The sequence below is a fragment of the Microcebus murinus genome, chromosome 8 (assembly GCF_040939455.1).
Source record: "Microcebus murinus isolate Inina chromosome 8, M.murinus_Inina_mat1.0, whole genome shotgun sequence".
Taxonomy (NCBI): Eukaryota; Metazoa; Chordata; class Mammalia; order Primates; family Cheirogaleidae; genus Microcebus; species Microcebus murinus.
In genome coordinates, this window is record NC_134111.1 from 49,998,567 (window position 1) to 50,011,302 (window position 12,736).

General features: G+C 41.3%; 1 protein-coding gene across 1 annotated transcript in view; it reads left to right on the forward strand.

Annotated features, from left to right (window-relative positions):
• DCAF17 (DDB1 and CUL4 associated factor 17) overlaps window positions 1-3,288 on the forward strand; it is a 63,979-nt gene extending 60,691 nt beyond the window's left edge. Inside the window, exon 15 of the mRNA XM_020288383.2 lies at window positions 1,240-3,288. Within this exon, the coding sequence (XP_020143972.2) occupies window positions 1,240-1,284 (45 nt within the window). The 3' untranslated portion in view covers window positions 1,285-3,288. The remainder of the gene's footprint in view (window positions 1-1,239) is intronic.
• The last annotated feature ends 9,448 nt before the right edge of the window (window positions 3,289-12,736 follow it).

The following is a 12,736-nucleotide window of genomic DNA, read 5'->3' on the forward strand; positions in this document are numbered from 1 at the left end:
AGGGGAGTTTTTTTATTTTTTATTTCAAAATATTAAGGAGGTACAACTGTGTTTGGTTACATGGCTTGCTTTTGTAATGCTGAGTCACGGCTATAAGTGTGTCTATCACGTGAATAGTGTTCATTGTACCTTGTTAGGGAGGTTTTTGCCCCTCCCTTCCTCCCCCCCCCCCCCCCCCCCCCCCCGCCAAGTTTTTAATTGCAGATTAAAGCAATATACTTAAGAGTTATTGAATTAATCTGGTTTTCTCTTTCTTGCGTCAATCTTAGAGAATAAGGTCTTGCTAGAAATCTGTCCCTTCCATCTAAATTTTCAAAGTTACAATCATAAAGTTATTTATAATATCCTTTTATGATCTTACATTGTCTGAAGGATTTGTAATAATGGTTAGCAAATATAAAGCATCTGAAAATTCCCCTTACAGATGGTCCAGGCTATGATAATCTGGGATATTTTCTCCTCTTTACCTGATGAGTCTCACCAGAGTTTTGGTTTTTTTTCAAAGAACTATCTTTTGACTGTGTTGATTTTCTCCGTTGTGTGTATGTTTTTGTTGCATGGAAATCTGCTTTCTTTTTTCTTTTTGCCTTTTTTCCACTATCTTTGGGTTTCATTTCTCCTGTTTTTCTAATTTCATAGATAGATAGATATATGGATCATTAATTTTTCTGTCTTCCTTCTTTCCTAATAAACAATGATATATTTATAAATATATTTCCTCTTTTAAAAAATTGCTTAGTGGGGGCCGGGCCATGTGTACCTGAAAAGTTCTACTTTTCCCCCAAATTTCCCTATTTATTCCTGATCCTACCTTATGGCTTGACTCTTTGCAAATAACCACATAACCCATTCCCAGGTCAAGAAATCAAATATTATCAGCACCCTAGAAATCACATATGTATGCCTTTCTGATCACAATTCTATCCTTCCTCCAAGATGTAGCCATTATTTTGAATTCTATTATATTAATAGTAATTTCCTGCTTTTTCTTTATAAATTTACTATCTTTGTATGCATCTCTAAACAAGATAGTTTATTTTAGCCCCCTTTTGAACTTTATGTTAGTGTAGTTATATTGTATATATTGTTGTGTGTACTACCTTTTTACTCAACATTAGGTATATAAGATTCATTTGCGTTGTTATAGCTCTAGCTTTTTCCTTTACATTGAATTTTAGTTGATTTCTATTATGGTATAGTATTCAACTGTAACAAATTTATTTATTCTACTGGTGGTAGATATTTTGCCTGTTTCCAGTTGGGCCGATTAACAGTACTCCATGAGCATTGTTGAACATACGTCGAGATGCACATACGGACATACCTCAGAGATATTGCAGATTCAGTTCCAGACCACCGCAATAAAGCAAATGTTATAAGAAAGTGAGTCACACAAATTTTTTTGGTTTTCCAGTGCATATAAAAGTTGTGTTGACACTACTCTGTAGTCTATTAAATATGCAATGGCATTATGTCGGAAAAAAATGCACATTCCTTCATTAAAAAAAAAAAGTTAATTACTAAAAAATGCTAACAATCATCTGAGCCTTCAGCAAGTTATGATCTTTTTTCCTAGTGGAGGGTCTTGCCTCAATGTTGGTGGCTGCTGGCTGATCAGGGTGCTGGTTGCTGAAGGCTGGGGTGGCTGTGACAATTTCTTAAAATAAAACAATGAAGTTTGCCCCAACAATTGACTCTTCCTTTTGTGAAAGATTTCTCTGTAGCATGCAATGCTGTTTGATAGTATTTACTCACAGTAAAACTTCTTCCAAAATTGGAGTCAGTCCTCTCAAACCTTGTCACTGCTTTATCAACTAAATTTATGTAATATTCTAAATATTTTGTTATCATTACAACAGTGTTCACAGCATCTCCACTAGGAGTAGATTCCATCTCAAGAAACTACTTTCTTTGCTCATCTATAAAAAGCAACTCCTTTTTATTGCAGCATTTCAGTCACACCTTCAGGCTCCACTTCTAGTTCTCTGGCTATTTCCACCACATTTGCAGTTACTTCCTCCACTGAAGTCTTGAACCCTCAAAGTCATCCATGAGGGCAATAATCAACTTCTTCCAAACTCCTATTAATGTTTATATTTTGACCTCCTCCCATGAATAATGAATGTTCTTAATGCACCTAGAATGGTGAGCCCTTTCAAGAAGATGTTCAACTGGCTTTGCCCAGATCCATCAGAGAAATCACTATCTATGGCAGCAATCACTGTACTTCTTAAATAATAAAACTTGAAAGTTGAAATAATTCTTTGATCCATGGGCTGCAGAATGGATGTCGTGTTAGCAGCCATGAAAACAACATTAACCTCCTTGTATATCTATCTCCCTCAGAGAAAAGAAAGATGTGGTTGTCATGGGGGCCAGACCTGAATGCCATGTTAACATGGTGGATGAAGACCAGGTACTGTAGAGAGAGGTAGAACCAGTTTTACCTCTGGCTGGTGTATGTGCCCCCACCAAACAAAAACTGCACAGAAACAAAACGGGAAGGGAGGAAAGGATCAACAGCCAAGGTAGAATCTGTAGCCATGGAAAACTCCAGGAGAGAGGTCACATCCAGGATGACAAGTAAGGACAGGGTACTTTCTGAGCTGTGGCAACCAATAATTGAGCTGAACTATTGTGAATAGTACTGCAGTGCACATGGGAGTGCAGACATCTCCTCGAGATGCTCAATTCATTTCCTTTGATATATACCCAGAAGAGGGATTTTATTCAACATTAAAAAGAAGGAAATCCTGTCATTTGCAGCAACGTGGATGAAGCTGGAGGACATGATGCTAAGTGAAATAAGCCAGGCACAGAAAGACAAAAACTGCATGATCTCACTTATATGTAGAATCTAAAATAGTTAAACTCATAGAAGCAGGGAGTAGAATGGTGCTTCCAGGGGTTGAAGGGAGGGGAAAATGAGATGATGGTCAAAGGGTACAACATTTCAGTTATTCAAGATGAAAGCATTCTGGAAACCCAGTGTGTGGCATGGTGACTATGGTTAATGATACTGTATGGTACACTTGAAATCTGCTAAGAGAGTGGATCTTAAGTGATAACATAAAAAAAAAAAGAAAAGGGGAAAAAATGGTAACTGTGTGAGATTATGTATTAATTAGCTTTATTATTGTGCCATTTCACAATGTATACATATATCAAAACATCACGTTTTACATCTTAAATATACACAATTTTATTTGTCAATTCTACCTCAATAAAGCTGAAAAAATTCAATAGTTTTTTTAAAATGTCTCCATCAGAGCTCTTGGGTGACTAGGTGCATTGTCAATGAGCTATAATGTTTTGGGGAAAAAAACCTATTTTTTTGAGCAATAGATTTTAACAGTAATTTAAAAATATTCAGTAAACCATGCTGTAAACAGATGTGTGGTCATCCAGGCTTTGTTGCTCCATTTTTATAGAACAGGCAAAATAGATTTAGCATAGTTCTTAAGGGCCCTAGGATTTTTGGAATGGTAAATACACTGGCTTCAATTTAGAGTCACCAACCACATTAGCCGTAACAAGAGAGTCAGCCTGTTCTTTGAAGCCTTGAAGCCAGGGATTGACTTCTCTCTGGCTATGAAAGTCCTAGGTGGCATCTCTTTCCAACAGAAGGCTGTTTTGTCTACATTGAAAATTTGTTGTTTGATGTAGCCATCTTCATCGGTTATCTTAGGTAGATATAGATAACTTTCTACAGCTTCTGCAACAGCACTCGCTGCATCACCTTGCACTTTTGCGTTGCGGACGTGGCTTCTTTCCTTAAACCTCATTAACCAACCTCTGGTAGCTACCAACTTTTCTTCTGCAGCTTCCTAACCTCTCTCAGCCTTCCTAGAATTGAAGAGTTAGGGCCTTGCTTTCAATTAGTGGCTTCAGAGAATGCTTTGGCTGGTTTGATCTTTTCAATTAGCAATAATTGTGCCTCGGATAAACCTCAATGGATACTGCCAATGTGCAAAGCTTGGCTTGATCTTTTATCCAGACCACTGAAACTTTACCTTGAGTCTGTGAGAATCTTCACTAGTTAAATGGATTTCTTGGAGACAGTATATATTTAGGTTGTATTTTTCATATATTCCATCAATCTAAATCTTTTTTTTCTCTTCCTTACACTTCTGTTATAAATTATACCAAAGATTTACCTTTTTAGAACACCCTTTATGGGCTAAAAATATAACAAAAGAAGGATCTGAGTTTATGAATCTGTGTAAGTAAAGTTTTTTTTAATTATTATTATTTTTTATTTTGGCATATTATGGGGGTACAGATTTTAAGGTTTCAATAAATGCCCTTCCACCTCTCCCCCCACAAGTCTAAGTTTCCAGCATGACCATCCCCCAGATGGTGCACATCTCACTCATTATGTATGTATATACCCGTCCCTCTCCCTCCTCCCCCCTGCCCAATACTCTATTACTGTAGTACCTATGTGTCCACTTAGGTGCTGTTCAGTTAATACCAGTTTGCTGGTGAGTATATGTGGTGCTTGTTTTTCCATTCTTGGGATACTTCACTTAGTAGTATGGGATCCAGCTCTAACCAGGAAAATATAAGATGTGCTATATCACCGTTGTTTGTTAGAGCTGAATAGTACTCCGTGGTATACATACGCCACATTTTATTAATCCATTCTTGGATTGATGGGCACTTGGGCTGTTTCCACAGCCTTGCAATTATGAATTGTGCTGCTATAAACATTCGAGTCAATCTAAATCTTTTAAGTGGGACATTCAGACAGCTTATATTCAATGTTAATATTAATACGTGAGATACTATACTAGTTATGTTGATTGCTACCTAGTTGCTTTGTTTTCTCTATTGGGTTACTGTTGTTTTTCACACTGGTGGACACTGATTGTTCTGTTCTATATATAGAGCAGTTTTAAAGATTTCTTGTAGGGCAGGTCTAGTGGGGACAAATTCCCTTATTGTTTGCTTGTCTGGAAAAGACTTTAGTTTCTCATTCATTTATGAAGCTTAGTTTTGCAGGTTACAAAATTCTTGGCTGACAGTTATTCTGTTTAAGGAAACTAAAGACAGGACCCCAATCCCTTCTGGCCTGAGAAATCTGCTGTTAGTTTGATGCATTTTCCTTTGTAAGTTACTTGATGCTTTCATCTCACAGCTTGTAGGATTTTCTCCTTCATTTTGGCCAGTCTGATGACTGTGTGCCTTGGAGATGTCCTCTTTGCAATGAATATTCCAAGAGTTCAATGACTTTCCTATAATTGGATGGCTAAATCTCTAGCAAGACTGGGGAAGTTTTCTTCCATTCACTCAATGGTTTTCCATGCTTTTTGCTTTTTCTTCTTTTCTCTCAGAGATATCTATAATTCTTATATTCAGTCATCTTATATAGTCCCATACTTCTTGAAGACTTTGTTCATTCTTTTTCTTCATTTTTGCCTGAGCGGGTTAATTTGAAAGCTTCATCTTCAAGCTCTGAAATTTTTTATTGTGCTTGGTCTAGACTGTTGTTAAAACTTTCCAGTGTATTTTATACTTCCCTAAATGATTCTTTCATTTCCAGAAGTTCTGGGGTTTTTTTTTTTGGTTTTTTTTTTTTTTTTTTTTTTTTTTTGAGACAGAGTCTCACTTTGTTTCCCAGGCTAGAGTGAGTGCCGTGGTGTCAGCCTGGCTACAGCAACCTCAATCTCCGGGGCTCAGCGATCCTACTGCCTCAGCCTCCCGAGTAGCTGGGACTACAGGCATGTGCCACCATGCCCGGCTAATTTTTTGTATATATATTTTTAGTTGGTCAATTAATTTATTTCTATTTTTGGTAGAGACGGGGTCTCGCTCAGGCTGGTTTCGAACTCCTGACCTTGAGCAATCCGCCCGCCTCGGCCTCCCAAAGTGCTAGGATTACAGGCGTGAGCCACCACGCCCGGCATATCTGGGGTTTTTTTTAACTATCTATCTCTATAGTGAATTTTTCATTCATGTTCTGAATTTTTTTTTTTTTGTCTCTTTGTGTTGGTTTTCAACTTTCTTATTGACTCAATCGAGCTTGCTTGTGATCCATATTTTGAATTCCATATCTGACTTTTCAAAAATTTCCTTATGGTTGGAGTCCATTGCTAGAGAGCAAGTTTGATCCTTTGGGGGTGTCAAGAGTCTGTTTTTTCATATTGCCAGAGTTCTTATGCTGATTCCTTCTCATCTGGAATCTCTTCCCTCAGCTTAAAACAGAGAGCTTTATGGCTCACCTGTTCTCCTCTCTGGGAACTCTCCTGCTGTGTAGAGAGGAAGAGGTGCATTACCTTTCAGCTTGTGTGGGTTAAGTACTCACTATGGTGTTGGCAATTTAGGTCATATGTACCTCAGACCCTTGAGAGAGTGTTCAGGTGCCAGTGGTGATGGACTACCTTAGGTAATCCCCAGTTTCCAGGTCCCTGGATGGCATGCTTGAGTTCTGGGGGACCAGACCAAGACTGAGCTGGCAAACTTGCCCTCAGGCCTCCCCGAGTTCAGGTGCTGGCTGTGATAGTGAGCGTGGGGTGATCTCTTGCTCCTGAAGAATGCTCAGGCAGGAGAAGGGTGGATGCACTTTGAGCCTGGGGTGGGAGAGGCAGGCAGCTGTGGGATGTACAAGCCAGCGTCTCTCCTCCAGGGACAAAAAGGTGCCCAGGTTCCCAGCTCTCACTGTAATCCAGGTGAAGCAGAGGTGGTAAAGGCAGCTCAACCTGCTGTGTGCAGGGCTACCAGACTGGCTGTGGGGTATGGCTGAAATGCTCCATGAGGGGGAGGGTGTGGTTGTGCCAGGGACTTGCCTCTAGGGAGGATAGGTTCTTCTAAGAAGAGACAAGCAGCTTGAATAGAGGACTGCTAGCCCCTCCCTCACTCAGGGGAGAGGGTATTTTTTGTCCATGCAGCACACAAAAATACTTTAGCAGCTTTGTAGAGGGAAAGGAGTAAGCCCCAAGCTCCATGGAATCCTGGGTGTGATACATGCTCTGTTAGATGCAGGGCAGCTGCTCACAAGTGCCTTCGCTTACTTGTCCCCTGTGGAACCCTCACCTGTCTGAAGTGGAAACAGCTGCAGCTGCCTCAGTATCAGTGGGAGGAGTAGGGTAGGTGGAGAGGCCAAATGGTGGGGAGCTGGTATCCTGGTCCTGTTTGTCTTAAGGGACCCTCTGGCATGCTACACTCTCCTTTCAGCTGGAAGCTACCCACCCTGAATGCCCAAGCTTCAGGAGACCCACAGTTCCCCCAAGACCCACTGGTCCTCCAAGGCTGCTGTGTGGTCTGAGTAGGTGCTGAGGGCATTGGCTGTGGATCCCATGGTATAGAGCAGGAGTCCTCAAACTTTTTAAACAACGGCCAGTTCACTATCCCTCTGACCATTGGAGAGTGCGCACTGTGGGCCCAGGACGAGTTAGTTGGCTGCTAAGCAGGACAGGCAGCGGCGGCAAAAACACCTGGAGGGCCGGATAAATGTGCAAGGCTGTAGTTTGAGGACACCTGGTATAGAGACTCAGGCACTGAGATTGCTGAGTCAAGACAGCTGTAAATACACTGCCTGTCCATGAAGGAAGGGAAATGAGCCGCACCCTCCAGGTGCAGTGAGCGGAGTATTATTGGGAGTGTACGCCCGCTGCAAGCCTAGAACTGGCTGTCCTGCAGCCCACTTGCACCAAAAGCTCATGATTGGGAGCAGAGGCAGCTGCGTCCACAGTACTGTGTGGTTGGGAGAGGGGAAGTCCGTAACTCCACATCCCTTGCTGGGCTGCCCAGCTTTAAATTCCCAGAATGGCAGCCTGGGTTTGTGACCCAACAGTGTGGGGTCTCTTCCAGGCAAGCAGCAAGGGCCAGATGCTGGGTGGGGTGCTATCTGCTCCCATCTTGGTATCTCTGCAGCTTATAGCAGGGTGGTGGGAATTGTCCCTGGAGTAGGTAGGAGAGCTTTGGCTCCTGTGTGGCTTCTCAGCAGGGCAGAACGGCAACTCAGCCTGAGGGCAGAGCATGTCCCACCTTTAGACTCCCAAACTAACACCTTAGGCCTGTGACCAGAGAGGGTGGGGCCCCTCCCAGGCAAACAGTGTATGCAAGATGCAAGGGGGTGTGTCTTTTGCTCACAACTCTGTTCCCCAGCAGCCTGTAGCAGGGCCATGGTACTTGTCCTAGGTATGTGTAGGAGAGCTCAGGCTCCTCTGTCCCTCCTCAGCTGGGTGGGGCTGTGTTAGCCTGAATTCAGCCTGAGGGCAGGGCACTGCTAAGCTTCAAACTCCCAAAATGTCACCCTAGGCCTGTGACCCGACAGGATGGGGCCCTTCTCAGGCAAGCTCACTGGCAGGAAACTGTGGGGAGTGCAGTTTGCTCAAGGCCTGGTCCTATAGCAGCTGGCTGCAGGAACGTGGGCACTGTCCTAGACGCATGCTGGAAAGCCTGGTTTCTCTGCCCCTCCCCAGCCAGGTGGGGGCTGCAGCCACCTCAAGCCCAAACTCAACCTAAGGGCAGGACTCAGCCCAGTGCTAAACTCTCAAAACAGTGCCTTGGACCTGGGACCCAAAAGGCTAGGTGTCTACCCAGGCAGTCAGCGTGGGCAAGAAACAATGGAAAATGCTGTCTGCCCACGTCTCAGTCTCAAAAGCAGCCCAAAGGAGGGTGGGTAGAGAACCTCTGAGGGCTATGGGAGAGTGCCTGGAGTGCTGTCTCCTTCCTTGGAGCCGCCGGTGGCTGCAGGTGCACCCACAGTTCCTTGGTGTCTAGGCTGTCAGAATGGCACCTGGTTCAAGCTGCTCTAGGCTGGGATGCCTGTGGGATTCTGCATGAGTTCCCTTTCTAGAACAATGTCTCTATGCTATCTCCAAGCAGCTCCTTACATTAAGCCCGAGACCTGCATGGGTTGGGGGATTCTCTTGTAGCCAAGATTATAAAAGCTCATCTTGGCAAGTGGAGGCCTAGGGGCTCTTCTCTTACTGCTTTAGCTCATCAAGAGATTCCCCCAGCTGTTTGCCAGTCCTGGCTGGGCAAGTTGCCCTGAACCCTTTTCTTACCCACTTTTGGTGCTTCCCATTGTTTCCCTGATGAATCCTGGTGTTCTCTCCTAGATGATCTGTTGGAAATGCGAGAATCTGCTTACTATTCTGGTTCCTTTCCATGGAAGAAGCACTTACTACCTGTGTCTGGTTGGTCTAGAGATGGTCCAGTTGGCCATCTTGATCCTCTTTTCAGACAACTGAAACTTTCTTCATGTAAGTGACAAGGGTGTTTTGTTTTCTTATCATTTGTGTTCATTGGAGTAACACTTTTCTTTCAAAAACTTTTCCTTTGCATTCACAACTTAGCCAACTGTTCGGCACAAAAGGCCTAGCTTTTAGCCTAGAGGCCTCGCTTTCAGCCTATCTTGGCTTTCAACACACCTTTCTCACTAAGATCAATCATTTCTAGCTTTTGATTTAAAGTGAGAAATGTGTATACTCTTGTTTCTCTTCAGATTGTATAAATTTTTCTCCTTTTATTAAAGTGAGAGATGTGTGACTCTTTCTTTCACTTGAACGCCTAGAGGCCATTGTAGGGTTATTAATCAGCCTAATGTCAATATCATTGTCTCTCAGGGAATAGGGAGGCCCAAGGAGTAGGAGAGAGATGAGAACAGCCAGTTGGTGAAGCAGTCAGAACACACACAACATTTATTAAGTTTGCCATCTTATTGGATGTGGTTCATGGCACCCCGACATAATTATAATATTAACATCAAAGATCACAGATCACCATAACAGATATAATAATAATGAAAATTTTGAAATATTGCAAGAATTACCAACAGGTGACAGAGACACAAAGTGAGCACATGCTGTTAGAAAATGGCACTGATAGACTTTCTCAGACACAGGGTTACCACAAACCTCCAATTTGTAAAAAACACTATCTGTGAAGCATAGTAATGCAAAGTATAATAAAACAAGGTATGCCTGGACATGTGTTTCTTTAAGGTCTCTATATTTTGGAGTAAAATTGTTGAGTCAGGAGGTACATACGTGTTCAACTTTATTAGATAGCACACTATTTTTCAAAAAGATTGTACAAATTTGTAATTCCACCAGCAGTGTTTGAGAGTTACCGTTGCTCCGTTTTCTCAATTGTCAGACTTTTAATTTTTTTCCAAACTGATAGGTGTGTATTTCATTTTGGTGTTAATTTTTACTTCCCTTTACTAAAAGTAGAGTTCTTCTTTGTTTATTGGTTATTTGGATATCACCTTTTGTAAAATACCTACTAAAGTCTCCTACTCACTTTAATATTCGGCTGTTATTTGTTTCATCAGTCTAATAGTGATGCTTACTAGGCTTGTATTGCAAAAATCTTCTCCTACTTGTTTGTTTGTTTGTTTGTTTCTTTTTTGTTTTTTGTTTTTTGCTATAATAATACCTAATAATAATGGAGTCTTTTGAGGAATGGAAGTTCTTAATTGTAATGTGGTTGAATTTATCAGTCTTTTATGGTTGCTATAGCTTGCATATTCTTTTATAAATTCTTTACCAATTAGGGGCCATGAAGATACTCTCCTACATTCTTTTGTAAGAGCATTATAGTTTTACCTTTCTTAGCTAGGTCTTTAATATACCTGAAACTGATTTTTGTGGTTTTTTATTTCTTAAACATTTTATTTATAGCTTTTCTATATTTTTATATTTCATTTATTGTTTATGCAGTTTCTCACCAATGGTGGCTTGCCTTGCCTTCTCATGATCTTGCTGATCTTGATCATAAGTTCCCTTATAGCCCCAAATTGGGACAGCTCTCTTCCAGAAAGACCTTGTTTCTGCTTCTGCTTATGGCCAAAGATGCCATCATTCCAGGACCACATCAGTGTCTTGGTTAAGTTCATCTTCCCCAACCTTGTGTTGGCCAAAACTTCAGTATCCTGATAGCAGTGCTGCTACTATCAGCATTTTGCTCAAGACAACTCTGGTTTTGTTTTCTTTTTTGGAGGGGAAAGGTCTTTAGAGATCCCCCCTTCCTCTTTTTTTTTTTTTTGAGGCAGAGTCTCACACCACTGCCTGAGCTAGAGTGCTGTGGCATTAGTCTAGCTCACAGCAACCTCAAACTCCTGGGCTCAAGCAATCCTTCTGCCTCAGCCTCCCAAGTAGCTGGGACTACAGGCATGTGCCACCATGCCTGGCTAATTTTTTCTGTATATTTTTAGTTGGCCAATTAATTTCTTTCTATTTTTAGTAGAGACGGGGTCTCGCTCTTGCTCAGGCTGATTTCAAACTCCTGACCTCGAGTGATCTGCCCGCCTTGGCCTCCCAGAGTGCTAGGATTACAGACATGAGACACCACGCCAGGCCTCCCCTTCCTCTTAAGAGACCAAGAATGCCTCAGAGAAATGAGTCCTCTCCAAGGTCTAATTGTTCTTTGGTAGAAGGGTGCCCCAGCACACCTAGTCAGCCAAAATATGATATTTGGAAGTCCCTAATAATATATTTTGCATATTGCTCCAGATAATTATATTTAGAGCTTTTTCATTCTTTTATAAGGCTTCATAAATTGTCTATTGTATGGAATTAATGTAACCAGTTTCCCAATGTTCACCTTTAGATTCTGTCTAATCATTTACAAACAATGTTGCAGTGTCATTTCCTACCTGTGTGAGCATATGTATTATAAATTCCTAGAGATAGAATTATTGGGCTGGGCACGGTGGCTCACGCCTGTAATTCTAGCACTCTGGGAGGCAGAGGCAGGTGGATCACTCAAGGTCAGGAGCTGGAGACCAGCCTGAGCAAGAGCGAGACCCTGTCTCTACCAAAAATAGAAAGAAATTAATTGGCCAACTAAAAATATATAGAAAAATTTAGCCAGGCATGGTGGCGCATGCCTGTAGTCCCAGCTACTCAGGAGGCTGAGCCAGAAGGATAGCTTGACCCCAGGAGTTTGAGGTTGCTGTGAGCTAGGCTGATGCCATGGCACTCTAGCCTGAGCAACAGAGTGAGACTCTGTCTCAAAAAAAAAAAAAAAAAAGAATTATTGGATCACATTTCCCCCATAGACATTATATCAATTTATCATTTTATACTGTTTATAAATACTTAAATGTATATGGAATATTTGCTTTTTGCTATTTTAAAGAAATATACCACATTGTCTTTTGACAGAGTATTGATGCAGTGTCACGATTTGGATATTTTACTGAACTCCTTAAAAATGGGATTTTATGAGATTTGGGAAAAAAGTAGAATTTCCCAAGTACACATGGAATATTAAGCAAAACTGATCAACTGCTGGACCATAAAGCAAGTTCAGTGCTTCATGAGTGTCCCGAGTGCTATTTGTTACATATGAAGAATAGCTTGTTTTTCTTTGCCTATCAAGAACCAATCTTTACAAAGATTTATTAATGTCAAACATTTAATCTAGTTAATAAATGTGTGAATCATTTATTTGAAGGTAATTTAAATAACCATGAAAGTCTGAAGTTCTATAAGAAATTAAAGGTCATGGAATTGAATGTACACAGCTAAAATTGGCAATGGATTCTATTATCTTATTTCCTGTGGGGCCAGGCCCAGTGCTGTAATCCTAGCACCCTGAGAGGCCAAGGTGGAAGGCTCGCTTAAGGTCAGAAGTTCAAGTTCTTTGCACTAAAAAGTTAATAGCACTTTCCAGTGGTATTTTTATGGTAGAGAATTAGCCCAGCCCCTTAAGCATCCATAAACTTAAATAGATCTAAACCTTAAGAATACAAATAATAATCATTAACTTAGCATATTAT